The sequence below is a fragment of the Macaca nemestrina genome, chromosome 1 (genome assembly GCF_043159975.1).
Source record: "Macaca nemestrina isolate mMacNem1 chromosome 1, mMacNem.hap1, whole genome shotgun sequence".
Taxonomy (NCBI): Eukaryota; Metazoa; Chordata; class Mammalia; order Primates; family Cercopithecidae; genus Macaca; species Macaca nemestrina.
The window spans coordinates 207,795,097-207,821,931 of record NC_092125.1 but is presented as its reverse complement, the minus strand read 5'-3'; the positions used below and the strand labels follow the sequence as shown (position 1 = coordinate 207,821,931).

At 54.6% G+C, this 26,835-nt stretch overlaps 1 protein-coding gene across 13 annotated transcripts; it reads right to left on the bottom strand.

Annotated features, from left to right (window-relative positions):
• Window positions 1-57: 57 nt before the first annotated feature.
• Window positions 58-26,104, bottom strand: LOC105494498 (UBX domain protein 11). 13 transcript variants are annotated; one of them, XM_071098076.1, is made up of 16 exons: window positions 25,963-26,103; window positions 21,772-21,896; window positions 21,533-21,638; window positions 20,122-20,150; window positions 19,358-19,483; window positions 15,705-15,817; window positions 15,188-15,242; window positions 14,679-14,755; window positions 11,991-12,117; window positions 4,125-4,339; window positions 3,771-3,848; window positions 2,688-2,808; window positions 2,466-2,569; window positions 1,189-1,262; window positions 974-1,114; window positions 663-894 (listed from the first exon to the last, which is right to left on the bottom strand). In XM_071098076.1, exons 3-16 carry the CDS (start codon window positions 21,601-21,603, stop codon window positions 702-704), a joined length of 1,524 nt encoding a protein of 507 aa, XP_070954177.1. In that variant the 5' UTR covers window positions 21,604-21,638; window positions 21,772-21,896; window positions 25,963-26,103; the 3' UTR covers window positions 663-701. The 13 variants fall into 13 exon arrangements, with proteins under 13 accessions (XP_070954202.1, XP_070954192.1, XP_070954177.1 ...); XM_071098088.1 differs by having other exon boundaries at window positions 15,750-15,817; XM_071098083.1 differs by having other exon boundaries at window positions 666-894; window positions 15,717-15,817; window positions 25,963-26,102.
• Between the last annotated feature and the right edge of the window lie 731 nt (window positions 26,105-26,835).

The following is a 26,835-nucleotide window of genomic DNA, read 5'->3' as shown; positions in this document are numbered from 1 at the left end:
GCTTTGTGGGAAGGGTGGCTGAGCTGTTCTCATGGGACTGTCACCTCTGTGTTAGTGCATGTGTTTGGATATGTCTGGTACACACATACCTGTATGGATCAGTGGTTTCTGGAGAAGTCTGGGTGGGTCACCCTCCAGTTCACATGCATGTGGTGTCCATATCACGCTTGTTTGTGCCTTGGTGTGTACTGCACATTTGCATGCCTGTCAGTGAGTGTGGCCATCCCATGCACCTGTGTTGGAGCACAATGGCTAAGTATGAGTGTGTCATGGGAGGTGGGTACCCAGCTGCAGTTCTGCTAGTTTGGGGGCATGGGTCCGGTGGCAAAATGGCTTTGTGCAGTGTTGAGGTGTCCCCACAAGTTGGTGGGTCTGTGCCTGTGCCCAGGTATCTGCTGGCTGCACACTACACAGTGAGGCTCTGCTGTCCCAGCTGAGAATGTAAACCCAGCTGGGGCCAGCTCCTTCCCCCCACTGCATCCCTCCCTTCACAGGATCCACTTAGCCCTTCTTGGGAGAAAGAGGAACCTAGAAGACAAAGACCCAGCAGCCAGGCCCGCCAGCTGGGGCTCAAGTTACCAAGGGGCGGGTCGGCACCGCCCCCTCCCTGGACCAGCTGGTCCCAGGCCTTTCCTACATGCCTGGCAAGATGGCCCACCCCTGAGAGCCTGGCGGAGCAGCGGGTTGAGGGGGCGGGCGCTTTATTGGGGGCTGGGACTGGGGCCGGGACCGGGACTAGGACTGAAGTTCGGGCTGGAATTTGGGGCTCGGCGTGCCCGCAGCAGCAGTGCTGCTTTGGGCACGAGGCCTGCAGCCTGCAGCGTGAGTGCATCGTCCTGGTAGAGGGTGGGTGGGAATGTGCTGAAGATCTCAAAGGCAGAGGCATCCATGGCCCTGGGGACCAGGCAGAGCAGATCAGGCTGGGCAGTGAGGCCAGAGCCCCTCTGTGGTCCCAGCCCTGCCCTGTGCCCACCTGGCCTGCGCTAGCAGGGCTCGCACATCCCCAATGGTGTTATCAGGCTGCATCATCAGTAGGAAGGACTGTTCCCCATTCTCAGACTTGATGCGCAGCATGGAGAGCGGGGGTGCTGGCGTGTTGGGCGACTCCTGGCTCCTGCACAGCCCAGAGGCCATCAGCGCTCGGTGACCCAATGCCCCCAGGCCCTCACCTCCTCGTCCTGCCCTCACCTCTCTCGCTCAGCGGCCAAGGTGGGCGTCTCCACCACAATCTCCTGGATCCGGGCAGGCAATGGGCAGCAGTTCTGGAAGGTATCAATGGAGGGTGGACAGAGCCCTAGGCCCCATTTGAGTCATTCCCACAATCCTTAAAGGGACACATCCTTGACCAGGGACAGATGAGACCAGTGAGCAAAGCAGGAGGGGGTGTTCTGTATAAACCAAGGCCAGAGGAGAGGCAATGGAAGGGGAAGGAGGTTCTGGGAGGCAGCCCCATGGTTCCCCCCCAGGTAACCCCCGGTTTCGGTCTAATGGAGACAGAAACCCACACAGATGATGATCAGGCTGGAAGCCCACCCCAGCCTGGGGTCAGGGAAGGCTTCCCTCGGAAAATGACAACTGAGCTGTGACTGAAGGATGAGTGGGAGTCCTTAGAAATGGAATGGGTGCAGGGATATTCCAGACAGCATCAACAGAGATCCTGGGGTCAGGGAAAGCTTCCTAGAGGTGGTGACACATTTGGGCAACTGCCAGCATTATGTGTGGCTGAAGCTGGGGCTCAATTGGACTGGAAGGAATAGGTTGGTGTGAGGAGGGGCCTGGCAATATAGGACGGGCCTTGAGTGCCAGCATAAGGAACATGGCTTTATCTCAAGAACCACTGGAAGATATCAACAGGGAAGGCAGCCTGGAGGATGGTCAGCAGGGGCAGGAGTGGCAGTGGGAGGCAGCTGTCTGGGAGAGATACTCTGGACCCTAGACTAGGGTGGTGGGTGGTGGGAATCAGGAGAAGGGATGCATCTGGGAGAAGTTCTGGGGGTGGACAGACCAGACAGGACTTAGCAATGTGTGGGTGAGGGAGGCAGAGGAGGCCTGAGAAACTAAGGTTTGGTGCCTTTCACATGTGGACACCTAGGAAGAGAAGCAGGATAGGGGGCGAGGAGAGAGAATGATAAGGGCTAAGGAGAATCTGAGGCAACCACGAAGGGAGTACCCAGTACTGAGCTGGATATTTTGGCCTAGACCTTGATGGGGTGGCCTGGGCCTTGGGCTCACCCCTGGCCTGGACTGACTTTAGTCCTCTTACAGCCAACCCACCTGCTTTCTAGGGCCCAGCCAGTGCCCTCACCAGCCTCACAGTTTCCAGGAGACAGTGGAGCAACAGCTCTGAGGGACTCATTAGGTGCCTCAAACTTGAGCCTCCAGATAAGACACTGTTCTGGCAGGCTGGACCAGGGCTGGTGCTAAAGTTCCCCCAAGAGGGCTGGGGGAGTTAGGGTTGGCCTCACCTGCAAGGTGTCCCTGATGGGGCCCCGGATGTCAATCACCTCGCCTTGCCGGATCACAAACTTGGGGAGCCTGTTCAGAAATTTCTCAGCAGTCATCCTGGAGCCTGCAGGGACAGCATTGGGAACCGGGGCCCAGGAAGGACTATGAGTGGTGATGGAGCCCCCCTGGAGTTTGTTCTGCAGTCCCCCGGCCCCCTGCCTCAACCTGGAGGCCAAACTCACCTGGGTGCTCCTCCGCCCTGTCCCAGGCCTTGTGCATCCGCTGCCGGCCCACCACACGGCCCTCGCCTGGAAAGGGGTCCAGCCCGTCCTCCAGGTAGACCTGATTGCGCAAGTCACTCACCTGGCAAGAAAGAAGGGTGACAGCAGTGGGCCCAGCTCTTCAGCCCTTGGCCCCACTTTCAGCCCTATCTGCCTAAACACAGGCCAAGGGTATGGTCTAATGCAACCCTCATTTTACATATGAGGAAAACCAGGCCTCAGGAGAGCCACAGTTCATACTGCTGTCATCTTCCTCGGCCCTGCTGCTCCTGCAAGCACCCCATCCAGGCCAGCTGAAGCTGCAGTACTGACACCCTCCTTGGAGACCCCCTCTCAGGAACCTACCATGAAGGCAGAGTGTGAGGGGGTCAGGAGAGGACGAAGCCCCTGCTTTTTTCCAGTCTGCAGCACAAACTGCATCATCGTACATGGAACCTCACTTGCCTCATCAAGGCTCCGAGGCCCCCATTGTGGCACAAATGCCTTAAACACCCCCAGTCATGACTCATGCTGTTTCCTGAGCCCTGGTGACACATGCTGCCTCCCTGACACGCCCTCAGTGCGGCACTAACCCACCACCTTCTGGAACACGCAGCCTCACGGGCTCCGGTGGTGGCACCTACCCATGGGCCAGCTCTACCTTATGTCCTTGAGTCCCAACATCTGTCCCCTCTGTTTTGCATGTGGCTCACAGCACTGCCTCCCACCCTACCCAGATAGCTTCAGGAGACTTGGGGGATAGCCGGGTCACTTCTGCAGGGACCCCAGGTTGTCAAGGTGTCCTGAAAGTTGGGGAGGACTGGGAGGCCCTGCAGCCGAGGCTGTCTCCAGGGTGCCAGCAGAGGGCGCTGCCTGCTGCTCTGTTTCGGTCCTCCCTGCTCCCTTCCCAGCCCGGCTTCAGGCTTATCCTCCTGGAGGGCATCAAACTGGGGTCCCCCAGGGGGCACAGTGGCTTTCCCTCAGAATGGGAGGTGCCTGGGGAGGCTGTGTATCCTCACAGCCTCCAAAATCCCCAAAGGTGTGGTTTGAGGAGCAGCTCATCACCTTAAAGGGGACCCCATTGGGGTACAGTCGCTGGAGCTCTGAGGGAAAGAAGCCATCCAATATGTCTCGGAGGCAGCGCTGCAAGGGGAGAGGAAAAGTGAGCGGGTGGCCTGGGCCTTGGACCCACCCTGCCCTGCCACTAGTCTGGATGGCAGGCCCTAGATCCAGGGTCACCCAGTGCTGCACTCTGGAAGCTGAGTCCCAGGCCTTGGGGGAGGGGCATCTGCAAGTCGTGTGTGGGCCTGGGTGCCCCATGGAGGGCAGGCTGGACCTGGGGTGAACTGACTCCATCATCCCCAACTAACAGTGGGCAGCAGGGGCATTAGAACACCAACCCCCCAACACCGCTCCTACCTGTGTGGAGGGATCGTAGAAGGGTTGGAAGGGCCCGTCAAACATCATGATGCCATTCCGGTAGAGCTTCAGTGGGATGGGCTCAAGGGTACGCAGCCGTGCCCCGCCGGGCACTGGTGTCACCTGGGTGTCACCCTCTACCACCAGCTCACTAAGATCCTGCAGGCTGGCCAGCAGCCTGTCAAAGTCCACCTCAGGGGGCGCCAATGAGTCCCCTGGCAAAGAGGACAGACACCTATGAGCCGCCTCCTGGCTGCCGTGTCCCTAGCAGCCCTAGTCTCTGTGGCTCCCTCCCAGGCTGGGCAGTGGTCTTAGTGTCTCCTCAACTGACTCCCTGGGGAAAAGGAAGGACAACACTAGATAGTAACAGCAGCTATCTTCCTAAGAGCCAGCTTGGAACACGTACCCTGTCCATGTTTGCTACTGTGCCCAACTCCACCTTGCACACATGGTCCTTATGCCAACCCTGAGGCTTGAGGCAGGGGTATTTTTATTTATTTGAGACAGAGTTTCACTCTTGTTGCCCAGACTGGAGTACAATGGCACAATCTTGGATCACCGCAACCTCCCCTCCTGGGTTCAAGTGATTCTCCTGTCTCAGCCTCCCAAGTAGCTGGGATTACATGTGCATGCCACCACACCCGGCTAATTTTTGTATTTTTAGTAGAGATGGGGTTTCATCATATTGGTCAGGCTGGTCTGGAACTCCTGACCTCAGGTGATCAGCCCGCCTCGGCCTCCCACAGTGCTGGGATTACAGGCATGAGCCACTACGCCAGGCTGATGCAGGGGTTATTTAGCTCCATTTTACACATGAGGAAACAGGCCCACTGAGATGAAAAATGACTTGTCCCAAGCCAATTGGTGAGAGGAGGAACTGGGAAGGGAGTCGGGGCTGCCTCTCAAGTCTGTTTCCCCCACCCATCTCAGGAGAGGGAGGTCAGAAGAGGAACAGATGGCTCTTAGGGAGGATGTAGGGACAGCTGCTGGCCAGAACAGATATGGAACAGACCGTAGGTTGTGCAACTATTTCTGGGTCACAGACCCCTTTGAGAAGCTGACAAAGCTCTGTCCTCCTCTTCTGAAAAATGTGTGGCACATACAGCTGTGCACTGGCTTCGGGGGAGAATATGGAGTGGTGGGGCCAGCCATGACGGATAACAGAGCAGAAAAGTGGAGGACAGGTAGATGCTGGCTGGGGACAGACCAGGGGCCTGTTCTGTCATCTTTGATGGGACCTGGTCCCCAAGTAAGTCATCTGTTCGGGTGTGCCCTACAACACACCAGTAACTTTCGGGGCCTCGGAGAGGCTGTTTTTCACAGGACAGGCAGGCTGCGGCAGGATGTGGGTCAGGGCTCTGGGGACCCAATTCCTTTCCTCTCAGTGGTGCAGTGGCTATACCAGGGAGGTGCAGATGTGCTTCCTGTTGCTTTTGCAGCAGGTGAAATGGTAGGCCCCAGCTGGCCTTCTCCTCTCCCCTACACTTCCTACCCCTGAAGGGGCTATACCTGCCCCCACCTCCTCCTGGGGTTCCCCCACAGTCCCTGAGATGCCCTGGAAAAACTCACCTAACAGAATGATACCAAGACATTATTTTAACAACTACTTTAAATACAAATAGGCAAACCTAAAAACAATAGCAGAATAGATAATCTCATACAATGCCTGCCTCAACCCTCTTTTTTTTTTCTGAGACAGGGTCTCCCTCTGTCACCCAAGCTGGAGTGCAGCGGCACGGTGATGATTCACTGCAACCGCGACCTTCCAGGTTCAACTGATCCTCCCACCTCGGCCTCCCAAGTAGCTGGGACCACAGGCAGCATCACCACACTCTGCTAATTAAAAAAAAAAAAAAAAAAAATTTTAAGAGACGGGGTCTCGCTGTGTTGCCAGGGCTCTGTCTTCTTTATAGATGGGTAAAGTGAGGCCCAGAAAGGTCAGATGACATGGCCTGATCAGACCAGACAGAGCCAGGAAGAGCACCAAATACACCAACTCCTAATTCAGTGTTCCTGTCACCTCCCAGGGCCAGGGGTTTTTCAGGCTGATGAACATGGGTGGTCGACATGGGATGGGGCCAGACCAGGGAGGATGCCGAGAAACGACAAAAGGGAAGAGAGAAGCTTGCCAAGAAAACAGCCCTGGCTTAAAGAAGTAAAAGCAGGTGGGCTAGGCAGATGCTGGATATCACAGAGTGGAGATAAGACCAGGGGCCAGGAAGAAGGAACTACAGCTCTGGGCAAACCAGCACTGACAGAATGAGACAGGAAGAGCTACCACAGCAGGGCCTTGTGAAGTCAGTGAGCCCCACCACCACCCCACAAGCGTTCAACTGAGGCCTGACCCATGGATGGAGAGAGGTGCAGTTGGGGATTCACACAGCAGGAGGAAGGTCAGAGGGCAAGTCCCAGGTCTGCCCTGAGCTAGCAGCAGAACTCAAATGGAAAGGCACTTCCTTTCTGAGCCACAGCTGTCCTTTCTGTGCAATGGGGAGATGATATGAACCCTGTGCTGCCTGCAAGATCCAGCTGGTGAACCTATCTAAATGATGGCCCTGTGCCAAATGCCAGGAGGCAGGCATCACTGTTCCTGTTTTACAGATAAGGAAATTGGGCCTTGTGAGGTGTCACACCCCAGATCATGCAGCTTGCAGGGCCCAAGTGACTCAGCCTCAGTGCTCAGTGATCTCATAAGCTGCCTCTCAATACTGGTTCTTGGGAGGCTGCTTACTGGGGTCCCTTTTCCAAGGAGGGTGGCAACGCTGGGAGATCACTTCTGAGGCCTCGTCCAACTTTGAGAGCCCACAAGCGTATTAAAATGAGGAAAAGGGAGGTCAAGTCCAAGCTCTTTGGCCCAACTCCCAAGACCCTTACTTAGCACCCAGCCTCCCCAGCCTCTCCTCAACATGCCCCCCGCCTTGCGCTCTGGTGGGCACTGCAGGGCACTTCTGAGCTCTGTAACCCTGGGCTTCTATGGGCCTCAGCTTCCTCTTCTGTACAATGAGGACAATAAAAGTTGCCACACTTCACAGGGCTGCTGTGAGGCTTGGAGGAAGTGTTTGGCAGATGGTGGCTGTTGTTGTCCCTAGCACCGCCTACTCATCGCTGGGCTCAAACTGTGCCTACTCACCCCCACCTCCTCCAAGAAGCCTTGCTAGGAGCCCCCCCACCTGCCTCGAGGCTGCATGCCTAGAGCCCTTGCGCCCACTCCCTTGGCCCTCGTCACAGGCTGCTGCTTTCTGCTTGCTTGTTTGCCTTCCAGCCATGCTGGGTACCCCTTGAGCTCAGGAGCATTGAGCCCTGGGCCTGGCCCAGAGTGACTGGGCCACTAGAAGCAGGGCTGGATCCTGCTGTCTAGCAATGTCTGAGCACCCGTGCTCTGCTAGACCCTGCCAATCATGGTGATGCCCACGCCCAGGGTCCTGCCATCCTCAGGCTCAGACTCAAGTGAAGAAGACAGGGTGGCAAACGGTGACAATGGCATGTGTAAGTATCACTGTGGGGGCTGTGGAGCCCAGAAGAGGGCCAGACCCTGCCATGCTCAGTGGCAAGGTGGCAGTCCCTCACTGCACAAGTGCCCATGGCACCCGGCAGCTCATGCAGTGCCACCCTCCATGTGCCTGCCCTTGACCCTCAGGCAAAGACAGCTGCAACGGGAAGTGGAACCGCTATTACCACACACCTGCAAGCCGAGCCCCGCTCTGGGGACTTTACTGCAGTCACTCGGCTCTGCAGAGGAGCCAGTGCAGGAAACGAGGCCCTGCGGGTCTGGCCACTGCCAGAGCACTCAACCAGCCTGTGGCCTGGCAGGACCTGAACTCAGGTCCCGCACCACCCTGTCCCCACCTCATCCTGTGCAGATAATTGTCCCAATGTGCTCTGATCATCCAAGCCTGGGCACACGGGCATCACAGTCAATCACATGCAGCTACACACACCTTGCCCATGTGCCAAGCACTGCGACATGCATGACAACAGCGAGGTGACAGTGGCTGTCAGAGTTTATTACCACATCCATTCCGTGGCCCTAGAAGCCCATCAGCACGACTGAGGAGGAAATGAACTCAGAGGGCGTCAGCAATCTGCCCATCTGGGGTCTGACCCGACCTGAACCCTGCCTCAGCCAGAGCCTTGAGCCCCTTCCCTCAAGCAGAACCCTCCCCAGAGCAGCAGCACAGCCCACACAGGGCAGGCGGAGTTTGCTGGCAGAGGCTGGATTTGCCCTGAGCTTCAGAGGAGAGGGAAGCAAGCAAGGCGCTCTGTGGGGACAGAGCAGGAGCAAAGGCTGGAGGCAGAAGGGCAGGTGGGGAGGGGTCAAGCCGGTGGCTACGGGGATTGAAGGGCAGGCCTAGGGGCGAGTCATGCAGGCTGTGGAGTCAGAGGGTCTCCAACCCAGACTCAGGAGTGTGGGGCTTGAGAGGAAGGAGGGAGGCGTGCGGGGTGCTGGCAGGGAGAGGTGGAGGCATGGAGGGAGGCAGGGACTGCCTGGGGTAGGGGAAGTGGGGATCTCAGAGGGGGATGGGAGGGTGAGGATTCTCAGGGGAACAGGGAAGAAGTGAGGAGCTCAGAGATGCAGAGGGTTGGAGTGGGGGGAGTGAGAACCTCAGAGCTGACCAGAGCTCTCAGCCCCGAGGCCCAACACCTGGCCCCAGTGGCGTGTGACCGGACTGTCCCTTTCATGTCTCCGCGGACCCTGAAGCACCTGGCACAGCATCCTCTGTGACGCTGGCAGAGAGAGGGGAGAGTGAGCGATCCAGCCTGAGGCCAAGCCCCTTCATGGCCCCACCAGCCCTCCTCCCTAAGAGTCTCAGGCTCCAGAAAGTTTGATCATCCCCCCGGCTCGGTAAAGACGGCCCTGGCTCACCCTCCATGGGCCTCCACCCCAGCGCCCGTAGGAGCCTCTCCAACAGAGGGAGAGCAGAGCAATCAGCCGAGCATCAGGCCAGCGGGGGCCGGGCTGTAAGCCTGAGGCTCCTGGGCAGGAGCAGGTTGGCACCTGGGGAGAGAGGAATGGGGACGCAGGAGAGAGAGATGTCCCAGGAACAGAAGCTGCTAGCGATGAAAAACGTCATTCATCTGGCAGAAAGCGCCGAATCAAGGCCCCTCCCATGCTGAAAAAATTTAAAAAGCAAAAGAAGGAAGAGAACGCACAGAGGGGCCACATGTGTGGCCAGGGCCTCCAAGATGGAGGGCAGGGTTTTTCACAAGTTATTTTGACTGGAGGCACTCAGCGCACAACCAACCAAACAGGGCAGAGTAGGAATCCACAGAGCCGGGTCCAGAAACCGGTCATCTGGAAAGGAGCAAGGAGGTCCCCCTGGCCAGGAGGAAGGCTGCCCTGCAACAAGATGGCAGGCCTACCTGAAGCCTGTGTCCAGCCTGCCAGGCAGGGTCCAGGGTGCGGCACTTGTCAGCCTCTGGCCTAGACCCAGGATAGACATTTTTAGAGCACCTGCAGCCACCTGATAGGGCCTTACCTCTCACTCATGCCAGGGGTCCCTCGAGAACTCCCCCCACGACACCCCTATGATGTGCAGCATCACAGGGGCCGCACAGCCCCCAGCTTTGCTGTGTCCCAAATGGACTCGGCATCTTTCCCACAGCTGTGCTCCCTTGGGTCATCCCCGACTGCTCCAGTCCTCTCCCTCACGTAAAGACACCAAGGCCACGGATTCTACCTAAATCTCTCTGCCCATCCCTTCTCACCATCCCCACCCTCAAGCTGGGCATCATCTCATCTTCTGCCTCAGTGACCAACTGTCTTCCAGTGGGCTGTCAGCCTTAAGTCTTGCCCCTCTTCCCTGAATAATGAGTCCACAGACTCCTTAAGTGCCTCCCTTTACCCATCTGTGAAATGGAGTAACTCCTGGCCCCTGTCAAGGCTATGAAGATGCTGGCATGGCACAGTGGCTCACAACTGTAATCCCAGCACTTTGGGAGGCTGAGGCAGGAGGATCACTGGCATCCAGGAGTTCAAGACCAACCTTGGGAACGTAGCGAGACCTCGTCTCTACAAAAAATAAAGAAAATCAGCTGGGTGTGGTGGCACATGCCTGCAGTTCCAGCTACTCAGACAGCTGAGGTGAGAGGATCACTTGAGCCCAGGAGGTTGAGGCTGCAGTGAGCCATGATTGTGCCACTATACTCAGCCTAGGCAAAAGTGAGATCCTGCCTCAAAAAAAAAAAAAAAGAGAGAAAGAAAAAGAAAAAAAAAAAGAAAATGCTTTGAAAGCTAGCTGCAAATGGCTGGGCGCGGTGGCTCACGCCTGTAATCCCAGCACGTTGGGAGGCTGAGGCGGGAAGATCACGAGGTCAGGAGTTCAAGACTAGCCTGACCAACATGGTGAAACGCTGTCTCTACTAAAAATACAAAAATTAGCCGGGTGTGGTGGTGGGTGCCTGTAATCCCAGCTACTCAGGAGGATCGCTTGAACCCAGGAAGCAGAGGTTGCAGTGAGCTGAAATTGTGCCACTGCACTCCAGCCTGGGCAACAGGGCGAGAATCCATCTCAAAAAAAAAAAAAGAAAGAAAAGAAAAGAAAGCTGCAAATGGCACAAAAATGGGAAGTGATGTTTTTTTCAGAACAAGCAGTGAGGGCGTTGCACCCTGAGATTTGGGGGGATCCGGCCAGAGCCCAGGCCTAAACAGGAGGCAGGATTCTCATGTTTGGAGTCTGGGGTTTTACCTAGCAGGAAACAGGAAACCAAGAAGGTGCCGTCATCTTCCACATGGGCCCCGTGGAAGCTGTGCTCCTGTGACCACCCCTGCCCTCAGACTTTGGAAACAACAATGGCTGCGAGCGAGGCCAGAGCTAGGCACTCTGCGTTTAACTCATTTGCTCCTGGTAACTCCCAGGGAAGGAAAACACTTCTGTTTTGTTGATGAAGTGAATAGAGGTCACCTGCCCAAGTCACACCAGGGATACGAGGTGGGATCAAGTTGAGGGCGCAGGCGTGCCTGACTCTAGAGCCTGGAGAATCAACTTTTGGGTGACAATTCCCATTCTTTGAAGAGAATGGGCCTGGTTTTCAGAAATGGCCAGTTCTATGGACCCAAATCTGTGGGTCTACAGGAGGGGACTGTGGGAGGAATCCCTCTAGATATTAGCAGTCAAGTTAAAAATAAGACATGGTAGGCCGGGCGTGGTGGCTCTAGCCTATAATCCCAGCACTTTGGGAGGCCGGCAGATCAAGACGTCAGGAGTTAGAGACCAGCCTGGCCAACATGGTGAAACCCTGTCTCTACTAAAAATACAAAAATTAGCTGGGTGTGTTGGCGCACACCTGTAATCCTAGCTACTCAGGAGGTTGAGGCAGAAGAATTGCTTGAACCTGGGAGGCAGAGGTTGCAGTGAGCCAAGATCGTGCCACTGCACTCCAGTCTGGGTGACAGAGCGAGACTCCATCTCAAAAAAAAAAAAAAGACACAGTGGGGCCCACAGAACCAGGTGGGTTCCAAGGGCCATAAGTGAACCTGGAGAGGGAGGCCAAGCCTGAGAATTTGGGAGCAGCTTCCGGAACAGAAGGATTGCTTTTTTTTAAACAGCAACAGCTTCTAGAGTGGCATTTTGTAGACTATGTAACCAGAGGCAAATGAGGCCTTGCTACCTCTTGTATCTCTCGGTCTCTGACAGATGAGCGAGAGCAGAGTGGGGACCGGGGAGAAGCAGGCCAGCAGGTTAAGTGGTCAGTGATGGAGGCTGAGGCCACTCCCGCATTGTGTCAGGTGCAAGGTGTGGGCTCTCAGGGCGACTCAAGTCAGGGGCCCAGGTATGAATGAGATGAGCCTCTGGGGAGCTGCCGGCCAGCAGCAAACTCGTGGAGAATTCCTTTTGAAGAGGGCCTGGGACAGACACCCTGCTCTACCTGGCTTCCAGAACTTCTTGGCTGTCATCCAGTCCCTCTCGCCATCCTCTGAGACTGTCTTGTTCTCTGAGTCCTCCTGGTCCATGGGCTCGCCCACCCACTGCAGGCCATAGTCACTGAGGAACCGCTGTGAGAAAGAAGCAGGAGACGCAGGGGCACCGTCAGCTCAGCCCCATCCCAGGGAAAGAGCGTCGTCCCAAAGCCCAGCCTCAGTCTGCAGGCGATGGGGCCCTCAGAGCTGACCCGACAGAGGGATGAGTGGGGGGATCTTGCCACTTCCTGGCTGTGACCTTGGAAAGCTGCTTCAGCCCCTAGAGCCTGAGATGACTCCTCTAATAAAATGGAGATGACAGTTCCTGCCACCTAAGCTTGTGAGGAGGGCTCAAGTAAGCTCACGCCCGCCAGTGCCCGGCCCACGCGAGGGCTTGGTAAGGTTGGCCTCCTTGCTGCAGGAACCATGTGGCCTGGCCCAAGTGTGAGGAGGAGGCAGGGCTGAGGGATGTGAACCATGTGCCAGCCTCCCTAGGGCTTGGCCACATGTCCCCTCTGCCACAGGAAACTTCTGGACTGTCTACACATCCACACCCCCACTTCTTTTCTCAAGCCACTCTAACCTGGCTCCATCGCCACACCTCTCTGAAACTGCTCAAGGTGCTGCCACCACCAACCTACCCGCTGCCAAGCGCACGGGCACGTTTCTGTCTTTATCTTTCACCATCTGCTAGTTTTCCTCCCATCTCCCGGGCTGTTCCTTTCCAGTTTCCTTCATCATTTCCCTTTCCTATCCAACACCAACTCGTGAGGGCCCAGCTCCATCCACACGCTCTCCCATATACAACAGAACCCAAATTTGTATTTATGCAGATTTCACCCAAGCTCCAGACTCACATTTCCAACCGTCTACACTTGGATGTCTAATGGTCATGGCTCCCGCCCCCCTTTCAGACCTCTCCCCGCGCCAGGTTTTCCTGTCTCTGGAAATGGCACCCCCTCCACCTGAGAATCCTCTGTGGCCCATTCCTCCAGGATGACCCGCAAGGCCTGTTGTGTCCCCTCCAATGCAGCCTGGAACCCATCTGCTGGGCTCCATCTGCTGCCACCACCCTAGTTCAAGCCACCGTCATCTTTCTCCTGGACAATCCAGGGGCGGCGCCTGCCTTCCCCTGTCCTCTCCTCACCCGCACCACCCACCCCCACATAGCAGGGTGGTCTTTTCGTCACGCCACCTCTCAAACTGAAGCCTTCCAATGGCTTCCCATTTTTTTCAGGACAGGATCCAGTCAGCACCACGGGCGGCTCCAATGTGATGAGGGCCCTACGACCTCTTCTCTCTTCCCGTTCTTCTCCTTCCTCCACACAGCCACTGACCACAAGCCAAGTTATGTGGTGGGAAGTGGCACCTTTCCCCTCTAAACCTGGATCCTCTTACCCCATCCCCTCCTCATTCACCAGACATCATGCCCAATGTCACCCCCACAGGTGGTCCCCCAACTTGCGTCTGTGGTATCACCCATTTCATCAAGTCACAGCACTCTCTGTACCTGTGTATTCATTTGTTCCCCTCCCCACAGACTGGCAGCCTCATGCAGGCAGGGACCATGTCTGTCTTGGTCATGCTCTGCCCCAGGCCTGCCCCAGGCAGATCCTCCAGACGAGGCTGTTAAATGAATGATGTGGTAACTGTGTGGCTGATATGCCTGCAAGGGCAGTCATGCCCCTGCCCCGAGGCTCTGGCACAGCCCTCACCGCCTGTGGCTACTGCTCCGGGACAAGCCCAGGTATGAACAGCCTGGAGAGGGAAGGGCTCTCAGCTGCACCTGGAGGTTTGCTGCCAAGGTTTTAAATTAGATTGGGACTTTGGAATCCAATTCTGCGTGGAGAGGGAGAGAGACTGAATCCCAGGAAGAACTTCTGGCAGGGCCCATGCGTGCCTGGGACCCTTCCCTGTGCCTGGTGTCCCTCTAGTTCCCTTGCTGTTTGAATGGCTATGTGAGTGGGGGAAAGAAAGGTGACTGGGGTCACTGAGTCCCCAGTGAGCAGAAGTCACAGCCAGAGGCAGCAAATTGCTTCAATTCAGTGCTAGGTCCTGGGTGCACAGTGACAAACAGGAGGAAACTGCTTCCTCCTTCGTGGAGTTCAGAATCCCACAAGGGAAGAGAGATGAGGCACTGAGAAAGCATGGGATGGAAAACCCGCCTAGGAGGCCCGGGGGATATGACTGAGGCCAGTAGAACTGGCCTGGGGGAGGTGGGGAAACATTTCAGTAGAGGGAACAGCAACAGCACCGCCCAACGCCCTGAGTTGGGAAGCAGTTCCATGTGGTCAAAGACCCGGAGGAAGGGCCTCATGGCTGGAGGGGAGAGTGGTTCAAGATAACATGAAGAGGCACGCAGAGGCCGCGGCGAGGACTGTGCAATTCAGTCCAGTGGGAGCCATGAGGTCTGCTAAGCAGGGGAGAGGCACGTTCAGAGGGCCCAAAAGCAGGGCTGTGCCCCAACCCCAGACACCTCCCTGGCTCTTTAAATTCTGGGCCAGTCCTGGGTAGGGAAATGCAGGTCAGGGTCCCTGGCTGGGATGTGATGAGGAGAGGCCCAGAGAGGTGGGCTCTGACCGAGTTCCTAAGGAGCATGCCATGCAGAGCTGGGGACTGCTGGCTGCCCACATCCCCTGGGGCCGCACCTCTCTCACCTCCATCTCCCTGACCTGCCGCTGCAGCTGCACGCACAACGTCTCGAGTTCCTCCTGCCGCTGCAGGGCTGCCTCAGCTTCAGGGAAAGACAGGGACAGGCTTCAGCTGCTCCAGCAAGACACTGCCAGGTCACCTCTGCCCTGAGGGTCATCTGAAGAAGCTGTTCTGGGGATCCCCCAGGAACTGCCTCTTGGCTCCCCACCTCTCTGGCCTCTCCCCTGACCCTGTGGCTGTGCCTTGATGGGCTCTAGGAGGCTGCCACTCCCCTCAGAGCCTCCTGTCCTCCACACTTCAGATGGGACTCAGTCCCATGTAGGAGGGCACGGAGTGACTCCAGCACCGTCCTGGATATGTTGCAGCCCCTCTGTGGGCTCAGCTGTCCAGACCCCACCAAGCAGTCAGCTTGATGCTCTTGATGCCAGAAGCCATTGTCCAAGCTTCCAGGAGCCCCAGGCCCAGGGGAGGTGCCTGACTGGGGGCGCAGGTCAGCCCTCCAAGAACCTCCTACCTGGGTGTGGCTGGAGGGTCTGCACCAGGTCCTCCAGGGCTGCTATCTTCCGATCCTATAGCGTAAGACACAGGGTGAGCACAGGGCCTGTGGTTCCCAGAGCCCTGCCTAAACTCCAGAGCTTTGCCTACGTTGGACGCTGGGGAACAGCAAGCCCCGGCCACCCTTTGGCACGGCCACTTGTCCTGGACCTCAGATAACCCTTGCAGTTCCTCTGAGGTGGGGAGAGGCATGGCCCACACCTGAGGACCCCCGCATCTGAGGGTGCCGCGCTCTGCTCAGCAGTCCGCTGTGTCACCCAGTCCAGGGTCTACTGGGTCCTGCTCAGCTGAGGGGAAGAACCCCCAGCCTCTCGGCTCAGGTCACAGGGACCTAGATCAGGCCCAGGCCACACCTGGTCCTCAAACTGGGCAGGTCAGTCGGGGAGATGGTTCTAGAATCACCCGCCCTAGTCCAACTCCTGGCCTCCCCAGGCCAGTCCCTCCACCTCTCAGACTGGCCCCTGGCCCTCTCCCACCTGGGGCCCCACCTTGGACAGGATCTCATCAGTCTGGGCCTTCACCTGCTGCTCCAGGTCCCACAACTTCCTCGTCATGGAGGCCATCAGCTCCGAGTCATGGGATGCAGGGACTGCCAAGCACATAAAGTCTTTAGAGGCCAAGACCTAGAGCTGAGGATGAGTTGTCAGGGTGGAAGGAGGAGGACAGGGGTCCCAGGAATGGAAATGAAGGTACTGACAGCAGCTCCCACTGGCATCATAGGAACTGTTCTAAACCCTTCATGTAGATCAACCCCTGCAATCCTTGAAACACACCCAGGAGGTAAATGAACTGTTTAGGAAAGTGAGACACAGAGAGATCGAATAATTTGTCCAACATATACAAGGACGTGGTGTAACATATGGGCCACATCATCCTGAAGCATTGCCAAAAATTTCACCCTCAATCTAATCAAACCTCCAAATCTAGTGTCCAGTGGTAGGCAAAATGGCAGATAGAGGAGTGAGGCAACTACCCCACAGGCAAACTGCCAGATAAAGTCAGAATGCAGGGCATTGTAGAAAACAGTAGCCAGGGCCGGGCACGCGGTGGCTCATGCCTATAATCCCAGCACTTTGGGAGGCCGAGGCGGGAGGATCACCTGAGGTCAAGAGTTCAAGACCAGCCTGACCAACATGGAGAAACCCCGTCTCTACTAAAAAGTACAAAATTAGCCGGGCATGGTAACACATGCCTTGTAATCCCAGCTACTCGGGAGGCTGAGGCAGGAGAATCACTTGAACCTGGGAGGCGGAAGTTGCGGTGAGCCGAGATCACACCATTGCATTTCAGCCTGGGCAACAAGAGCAAAACTGCCTCAAAAAAAAAAGAAAGAAAGAAAGAAAGAAAAGAAAAGAAAAAAAGAAAACAGTAGCCAGGACTCTTCAAAATGTCCGTGTCACTTTTAATCTTTGTGTTTTTTTAAGAGATGCAGTCTTGCTCTGTTGCCCAGGCTGGAGTGCAGTGGTGCAATCACAGCTCACTGCAGCCTCGGCCTCCTGGGCTCAAGTGATCCTCCCAAGTCAGCCTCCTGAGTAGCTGGGACTGCAGGCATGTGCCACCACACTCAAGAACATAATTGTTGAATCCGGATGGAGAACGTATGGTATTCGCTATATTATTATTTCAACTTTCCTGTATGCTTAAAATATTTTCAAAATAAAAAGTTTTACATCTGTGTAGTATGGGAAATAAAAGTTTTTATTAAAAAAGTATGAGAATGGGCCGGGTGCAGTGGCTCACGGCTGTAATCCCAGCACTTTGGGAGGCCGAGGCAGGTGGATCACTTGAAGTCAGGAGTCCAAAACCAGCCTGGCCAACATGGTGAAACTCTGTCTCTACTAAAAATACAAAAATCAGCCGGGCGTGGTGGCAGATGCCTGTCATCCCAGTTACTTGAGAATCACTTGAACCAAGGAGGCGGACGTTGCAGTGAGCCAAGATCGCACCACTGCACTCCAGCCTGGGTAACAGAGTGAGAGACTCTGTCTCAAAAAGAGAAAAAAAAAGTATGAAAACAGAAAAAAAGAAACATACAGGAAGAAGCAGGCCTTTTCCTTTTCTTCCCCTAGATACTGTCCTTTCTATGTATGAAACAGGAACCGCAGCCATCATCCTACAACCACATGAGGCTGCCGTGTCAAGGCAGGTTCAGTGAAAAGATGGAGAAACCTGAGCCCCCGATGATGTCTCTGAGTCACTGAATTAACACCCCTGGAGCTGCCTCTTTAGGACGTCTTTGCATGTGGAATAACAAAACTTCCTTAATGTTCTTGTTGGTTGAGGAAGGGTTTTCTTTGACTTATAGTTAAATGCATCTTAATTGACAAAGAAACATTTGGGAACTGTCTACACACGGAGTGCAGGTGAGCTCACTGGGGCACAGTGGACACAGAGGAGAGTCCAGGCCAGCAGAACATCACATTGAAAAGCTGAGGGCCCGGGTGCGGTGGCTCGCCCCCGTAATCCCAGCACTTTGGGATGCCAAGGCGGGCAGATCACTTGAGACCAGGAGTTCGAGACCAGCCTGGGCAACATAGCAAAACCCTGTCTCTACTAAAAATACAAAAATGAGCCAGGCATGGTCAGGCATGGTGGTGTGTGCCTATAGTCCTGGCTACTTGAGAGGCTGAAGTGGGAGGACTGCTTGAGCCTGGCAGGTCGAGGCTGCAATAAGTACTGATTTGCACCACTGCACTCCAGCCTGGGCAACAGAGCAAGACGGTCTCAAAAACAAAACAAAACAAAAAACTGAGGGAAAAAAGGAGGTGGTAATGATAGCTAAGAGGCAGAGCCTAGAAGCAGACGGCAATGGGAGGCAGCAGCTTGGTGCCTAAGAGCTTGGTGGGGGTACTGAGAAGGAAGGAGCAGTGGACAGTAGAGGACGCTGCTGGCTGAGAAGTAAAATAAGACAGGCAAGTCCTCATCTACCTTGGTAAGGACAGATATTGACTGGGAGTGGGAGAGGAGGGGATGACAGGGGAAAGCAGGGAGAGGACACCTGGAGCTTTTTCAAAGAGAGAACCTGGTTGCCATGGTTACTACTGAAAGTGACCTGGCTGGGTACAGTGGCTCATGCCTGTAATCCCGGCACTTTGGGAGGCTGAGGCAGGAGGACTGATTGCGCCTGGGAGGCTGAGGTTGCAGTGAGCTGTGATCACACCACTGCACTCCAGCCTGGATGACAGAGCAAAACCCTGTCTCAAAAAAAAATAAAATAAAAAAGAAAGTTGACCCTAGTCAGGGTATAGGAGATCCTGGCTTTGTGATGAATTGGCTGCAGGACCTTAGGCCAGGCCCTTCCTGTCTCCTTTTCCACCTCAATCCCCTCTGCCGGTAAAATGGAGGGGGCCTGGTGGAGGATCATCAGGCCCTTCCCTGCGGCTGGCCTCCTTATGGGCAGCCACCACGCTGAGCACCCCATGTAACAAGCACTGGCCAGGGGCCTTCCACCGAGGAGCATCTCATCGAATCCTCCCAACACGCTGCCCTCGCTGTTCCCATGCCCACTTCACAGAGGAGGCCCCAAGAGACAGAGAGATGCAAAGTTGCTTGCTCAAGATACTACAGCTAGTGAGCTAGTGGAAAGTTCTAACCTCATCCCCAGCATCCCCAGATCCCGCCCAGCACTCTGCACAGCTCATCCCTGCCTGCCCATGTCTCCCCTTTTCTCGGACTTGCTAAATCCCCTCTCTGGGAAGCCACCCTGATCGGCTTCATCCCACTTTAGGTGCCTCCATGAGCTCAGCATTGCCACAGCCCTCTGCCAAGCTAAGTGGACTGTCCAGGCAACTTTGCGCCTTGCCAGAGCCCTGCAGAAGCAGGAGGCTGAGCTCTACCCTCAGGCTCTTTATCCCTCTCTGACCCTGAATCCTGAGCCCACTGATATCATACCTGGCAACTACAGCCACAGCCTGGCCTGGGGCTGGGGCTGGGCCAGGCCTCCTGAGCTAAGGGTGGGGCTTGTGTGGCTTTACGCAAAGCCAGGGCCCTGCCACCGTCAGCCAGGAGTGGGAGCAGCTTCCTCAGACCAAACAGGCGAGAGGAAGGGCCATGCCTCCCCAGGCCTTGCTCTTTCTCTGGGGCCCCCTCCTGCAGCCAGGACCCAGACCCTTCGGGCCTCTGCTCTCACCTTGCCGACTCACAGGGGCACCTATGCCGCCATAGCAGGAAGGGACTGAGATCTTTTCTTCTGAGCCACGCCCATCACTCAACATGTCCACCTCATCTTCTGCAGACAGGGATGCCCAGGTCACTGCTTTGGGGCCGAGGCCCAGAGGAAACTCACGCCCTGGGCCCTGGCCAGTGTGACGCAGCCTATGCAGTGTGCCCCAGGGAGTTTGAGGAGAGAGAATTCATAAGGCTGGGGAGCAAGGACCCAACCAGAATGGGGCTGTTCTTGTAGTTCTTCCAGTTCTGCTCCCAGAGGGACCTGCATAGCCAATGCCAATGCTATGGTGGGGTGTTGGGGGGTGGGGATCCAAAGGCCTGAGCTACAGGAGTCAGGGTGGCAATGTGTGCACAGGCCTCTTGGGAGAAACGGCTGTCATGCTGGAAGAGGTTGGAGGGGGAAGGCGGACTGGGATCCCGACCCCTGGGCTGGGTAATCTCTTGGCCCCCACGTGGTTTCTAGGCACACACTGGCCAGTCCCACAGTGGGTCAAGGGGTTCGAATGTGAGTGGCAACAACTGTGCCAAGGGTATGGGGCCTCCTAATCTGAGAGCTTCCAGGAGGGAAGCCCAGCCCTCAGAGAGGACAGTGTGGGAGCTACAGATAACACAATGTAGGCCGCTGCTCCAGCTGACAAGGGCCTTGTGATTTCTCTCCATTGGCCCAACTGTAGGAGGTGCGAGCACATGAGAGGCGAAGAGGGCATGAGGGCAGGGCACACTTACCATCCCCGTAGATGCGGATTCCTCGCCTCCTGGAAACCCAGGCAGGAGGAAGGAAGAGATATAAGTTAGGGCCCCTGGAATGATACCAGGGATAAGGCTCTGGGCACCGGACTTCAGTCAAAGCTCAAAGAGATGGAAGCGGGGCCTCTACCTCCTGAGGACTTCCAGCCCCAAATCCCAGCCCCAGCCTGGGGTGAGACAAGGGACAGGCTTCAACATGACTCACTTTGCCCAGTGGAGAAGGATGGGGAAGGGGTGAAGAGCAGAGTCTTAGTGGGAAGACTACAAGGCTTGCAAAGCCCACGAGTTCAGCCCCAGCTCTGCTCTGCAAAGGCTGTGAGGCCTGATGCTTAACCTCTCTGAATCTTCTAGGCCTTAGAATGACTCAAAGTGGGGCCAGGCGCAGTGGCTCACACCTAGAGTGCTGGTAATCCCAGCACTTTGGGAGGCCGAGGTGGGCAGATCACGAGATCAGGAGATCGAGACCATCCTGGCTAACACAGTGAGACTCGTCTCTACTAAAAATACAAAAAATTAGCCAGGCGTTGGGGCACGCACCTGTAGTCCCAGCTACTGAGGCTGAAGTAGGAGAATCGCTTGAACCTGGGAGGCAGAGGATGCAGTGAGCTGAGATCATGCCACTGCAATCCACAGCCTGGGCAACAGAGCGAGACTTGCTCTCAAAAAAAAAAAAAAGGCCGGGCGTGGTGGCTCAAGCCTGTAATCCCAGCACTTTGGGAGGCCGAGACGGGTGGATCACGAGGTCAGGAGATCGAGACCATCCTGGCTAACACGGTGAAACCCCATCTCTACTAAAAAATACAAAAAACTAGCTGAGCGAGGTGGCAGGTGCCTGTAGTCCCAGCTACTCGGGAGGCTGAGGCAGGAGAATGGCATAAACCCAGGAGGCGGAGCTTGCAGTGAGCTGAGATCTGGCCACTGCACTCCAGCCTGGGCGACTGAGCGAGACTCCGTCTCAAAAAAAAAAAAAAAAAAAAAGACTCAAAGTGGTATTCCGAAAAGCAAGAAGGAAGAGAGGTAAAAAATGTTTTGAAAACATGAAAGTGCTACACAGATGTAAAAGATTCCCTTTACTGAGAACCCCAAACAGGGCCTGGCCCAGGATACGTCCATACACCATCTGTGTTTGCAGAATTAATCAATGAACAGTGAATGAACAGATGGGATGCCAAGCCACTCCTCCAGGGCCCATACCTTATTAAAAGCACAACCCAGTTTATGCTCAGATCCAAAGCTGGGCACCCCAGAAGAAGGTATAAAGAAAAAGACAGTGGTCAGAGAAGGCTATGTGGCCCTTACTTGTATTCCCCAAGACACTAGGAGTCATTGTCCTCTGGCCATGGAAGGATGGAAGGCAGGGACAGAAAGACCCCTGAGGCTGGCTCCTTACCCAGGATTCACAGGCTCCGAGGGCAGGGGCACTTTCCGGGTCTTGCTAAGGGAGGCCAAAGGTGAGCTCATAGTTCTACTTCTAGAATCCAGCTGTCAGGAACTCCCTAGAGGAATGCAGGAAGTCAGCCCTTGGGGACAGAGGGGATGGACTCAGGGCTCCAATCCCAGGGGGTAGTCTGAAGTTTCCACATCCCTGGCTACTCTTCCTAATGGGAAGCACTGTCTAGGCTGCAGTACCTTTTGCCGCTTCCACTGTCCCCACAGAGGTTTCTGGAAGTTTCTGTTATCTGCCTGCTCCTCTGGGTATACGGCTCTGTGCTCTGAACTGTGAGACCTTTGGCCTGGTGGTTCTTGGGAAAGGACTGTGAGGGTGGATGGGATGCAGAAATGAGTCAGAAGCCTGGAACTTTCCCAAACTTAGAGTCTGAAAATGCTACCACCCAGGAGGCTGTCCGTCCATTAGCCAGCTGGGTGACACAAAGCCCAAGTGTCTCCTTCCCTTCCACCAGAAACCTGGTGCCACTACCAACATCTCAGAGCCAGAGAGGGCAACCCACAGGCAGGATTCAATCAAGACACAGTCTATGTGGGCCGGGCTCGGTGACTCACGCCTATAATCCCAGCACTTTGGGAGGCCGAGGTGGGTGGATTGCCTGAGATCAGTGGTTTGAGACCAGCCTGTCCAACATGGTGAAATCCCGTCTCTACTAAAAATACAAAAATTAATTGGGCGTGGTGGCATGCACCTGTAGTCCCAGCTACCTGGGAGGCTGAGGCACGAGAATCGCTTGAACCCAGGAGGTGGGGAGGTTGCAATGAGACGAGACTGCGCCATTGCACTCCAACCCGGGCAACAAGAGCGAAACTCCATCTCAAAAAAAAAAAAAAAAGACACAGTCCAGGTGACGCCAAGGTTAAGATGCCAGGTTTTGCCACTCACTGGAGTAACCCATCCTCAGTTTCTTTTAGTATAAAATGGGGGTAGTAACAGTACTGGCACAGGCAGTGTTCTGAGCAGATTCAGAGGTAACAGAGGTCTAGCCCAGGGCCAAGCTCAAAGCACTGAAAAATGTGAGTTGGGGCTGCTGCTGCTTTTGCTGTTGCTGCCACAGGAGGCACTCCTACATGTTAGTTTCCTTTCATTCCCTCTTCCTTCTGGAAAGAGGAGTGCACCTGAGAGACATAATCGAAGGCTACTACTCTATTCAGTAAATGACCTCAGGTGATCCACCCGCCTCGGCCTCGGGGGCCTCCCAAAATGCTGGGATTACAGGCATGAGCCACCGCACCTGGCCTGGATCAAATTTTTTTAGGACAAATCCAAGCAAGCTCCACTTTGAAAATGTCTGGTTCTGGCCTCAACCCTACTTCTGAAGCCAGTCAGCAAGGGAATCCATGCTGCCTGGAGGCAGCCTCCAATGCCTTCACTGCAGAGTTTGAGAATCATGACCTGCCCCTTCCTTGGAAGGACCCCTCCTCAAGGATCAGGCCCAGAGTTTCTTCACCCCCACCCTGCCCCAGCCCCCTGCCCTGTCTGGGCAGCCTCATGGGTTGTATGGCCAAGTCTGAGAGCCCCTCATGGCTCCCTTCATTAGTTCCCATGTGCTCCAGAGAGATCTTCTTAAAACATAAAGCAGGCCGGGAGTGGTGGCTCATGCCTATAATTCCAGCATTTCTCACCTAGGGAAAAAAATTCAAAATTCTGGCCAGGCGTGGTGGCTCACGCCTGTAATCCCAGCACTTTGGGAGGCGGAGGAGGGTGGATCATCTGAGGTCAAGAGTTCAAGACCAGCCTGACCAACATGGCGAAACCTCATCTCTACTAAAAATACAAAAACTAGCCGGGCATGGTGGGGGGCACCTGTAATCCCGGCTACTCAGGAGGCTGAGGCAGGAGAATCGCTTAAACCCAGGAGGCGAAGGTTGCAGTGAGCAGAGATTGCGCCACTGCACTCCAGCCTGGGTGACAGAGCAAGACTCCATCTCAAAAAAAATTTCATAATTCCTTGATATAGGTGACCTGGTCCCTGCTTATGTCTCCTGACCTCATCTCCCATCTTGCCGCCTCCCACACTTGAGCCACCGGAACTGCTAGCAATATCTCAAATGCACTTGTATCCCGCCTGCCTCGACCTCAACCCCCCCACTCCCAGAATGGTCTCCCCACCCCTACCTGCACCCTTCCCTTGGCCAGCTAACTCTTCAGTTTGTTTTTCACTTATATTTTAGCTTTTTATTTGAAAGTTATTATAGATTCACAGGAAATTAGGAAAATAGTACAGAAAGATCCTTTGTATCCTCTACCCAGCTCCCCTCAACACATTTTTTTGTTTTGTTTTTTGAGATGGAGTTTCGCTCTGTCACCCAGGCTGGAGTGTAGTGGCGCGATCTCAGCTCACTGCAACCTCTGCCTCCTGGGTCCAAGTGATTCTCCTGCCTCAGTCTCCCAAGTAGCTGGGATTACAGGTGTATGCCACCACACCAAGCTAATTTTGTATTTTTAGTAGAGACAGGGTTTCACTATGTTGGCCAGGCTGGTCTCAAATGCTTGACCTCGTGAATCCACATACCTTGGCCTCCCATAGTGTTGGGATTACAGGCATGAGCCACTGTGCCCAGCCAATAGTTAGATTTTATATAACTACAGTATGATATTAAAATCAGGAATTGACATTTTTTTCTACAGTTTGTATGTATAGTTCTATGCTGTTTGATCACATGGGTAGATTAAATCACATAGGTCAAGTTACATGGGTAACTACCACTGCAATCAAAATACAGAACTATTCTAGCCCCACCAAGATCTTCCGCATGGCCCTCTTTATAGTCACACCCATCCTGCACCCCTCCCCCAGCCCTAACCACTGGCAACCAGTACGTTATTTTCCATCTCTAATTTTCTTTTTATTTTCTTTCCTTTTTTCTTTTTTTTTTTTGAGACAGAGTTTTGCTCTTGTTGCCCAGGCTGGAGTGCAATGGCGCGATCTCGGCTCACTGCAACCTCTGCCTCCCAGGTTCAAGCAATTCTCCTACCTCAGCCTCCCAAAGTGCTAGGATTACCGGCGTGAGCCACCGCGCCCGGCCCATCTCTATATTACTTCAAAAAAGTTACATACATGTAATTATACAGTATGCAACCTTTTTCATAAAACAGCTTTGAGATAGAATTCACATATTTCACCTTATTACAGTGTAAATTTAAGTTTTTAGTATATTCACAGAGCTGTACTACCATCACCACAATTTTAGAACATTTTCATCAGCCTAAAAAGACCTTGTACCCTCTAGCAGTCACCACTTACTCTCCAGCCCCCACCCCTTTTCCCAGCCAGTCTTAGGCAACCACAAATCTGCTTTCTGTTCTATAGACTTGCCCATACTGCACATTTCATATAAATGGAATATATACTAAAATATACTAAAAACGATTGAAATTTACACTTTAAAGGAGTGAAGTATGTAGTACGTGAATTATATCTCAATAAAGCTGTCACAGGGGGAAAAACAAAAGACAAAAAACTCCTAAACCAAATTCAACATCTTCGTCAAACTCACTTCCTCCCCTTCCCCCTTCTTAATGGGACCCCATCACCCAACCACAGCATTTTTCTCTCCTTCCTTCCCTCTTACGCCATCTTTCCTCTTACACCAAACCCTGCAGGTTAAACTGTCTCACACATAGCTGCCCCTTTCCATGCCCACTGTCAGCTATCCTAGTGGAACTCACTGCCCATTCTGGGAGCTGTCACGTGGCCCCCAACTGACTTCCCTACTTCCAGTGTCACTCCAGTCCAATCCAACACATTGTCTCCAGGTTAATCTTCTCCCAGATTACAGGGGACCCTGAGGGCAAAGGCTGCATTTCCCCTTCCGTTTGGGGGGACTCCTGAGGGCAGGGGCGTGTCTCTTCCTCCTTCAGATTAGGGAGCCCTGAGGACAGAGTCGTCTACCTCCTTCACTTTGGGGCTTCCAAGGGCAGGACTGTGACTACCCCTCAGGCCAAAAGCTCCTTAACTCAGGGTTGTCACCCACTTCAGATCTGGCTGAGAGCAAAGCTGTGTACCATGCCTCTACATCTCTGGGACCAAACTCAGAGCTGTGGTTGACTCACAACATTCTTCTTCACACCTCCTCGGCCTAGCCGTCATCCCCAGGGCCCAGAGCTCTGGCGGGGACACGGTCCGGCCCGCAGCCAGCCGTCACTCCCTAATGCCCCCAGGACGCGTTTAGGGAGAGACGTCTATCACGACCTAACCCAGCCCTGGAAGCCGTGTCGCCTCCTTCCCCCTCCACGAGTAATCATGGTAAGCAGGGTCCCGAACCCCTCCTGTGGGAGCCGCGGAGCTCGCAGGCCCACGGGGCTCTAGGGGCTCGGGCTCCAGCCTGCGAGAGGACTCTAGGGGCAGAAAAGTCTTGGGCCAGACTCACCACGCAGGGCCGCTAGCCGTCCCGCGGCGCCGCCATCTTGTTGTCACGCGGTTTCCTAGGCGACCAGGACCCGTGCACTTCTCATTGGCTAGTTTGAGGGAGGCCTGATCAACCTGCAGACAGCGAAGGTGGATACAGTCGCCTATGCTCGGATTCTATTGGCCCAAAGAGTCGGCATTCTTCGCGGGCGAATCCCAGAATGCACCGCTCTGAGCGGGCTCCAGGTCCGGGGATGGGGGAGTTCGTTCATACCCACAGGTGCAGGAAGGAGGAACCTGGGATTAGGTTGCTGAAACTGCTGGAAGCCTCTGAACCTGAATGTGTGATCCCGACAGTGCCGCTATTTTGCTAAATTAATCTTGGGGGGAATTATCCCTCTTAGCTTATTTCCCCATATGATCAGTGTTGTAACACGAAGTACTATAATACTTAGCGGAGGCTGCTTTGAGGATGGATTGCAATGATGCAACTACTTAATAAATGTTTCTTAAATCTGAGTTTCTGTGATAATTCCTTGTCCAGATTGGCGCCCGGAAGGGAGGCCCAAATTCTATTTCCCTTGCGTAAAAGTTGGGTAAGACAATTTCCCCTCCCTGAGCCTCATCTGTAAAATTGTTGGATTAGACTCAGTCACCAAAGCAGCTAAAGGCAGTTAAGAGCACGAACTCTGGAATTAAGAGTCCTGGCTCCTGACTGTGTGTTCTTGGACACTTTATACACCTTAGTTTTTACATCTGTAAAACAGTGATAATACCCACCCCCACTGGGTTGCCGTGAGGATTAAATAAGATATTGCAAAGTACACGATTTTAAAGGGGAAAGCCGAGACAAACAAAAACACCTGTAGAGAGCACTTTTTCAAAAACGTTTCCT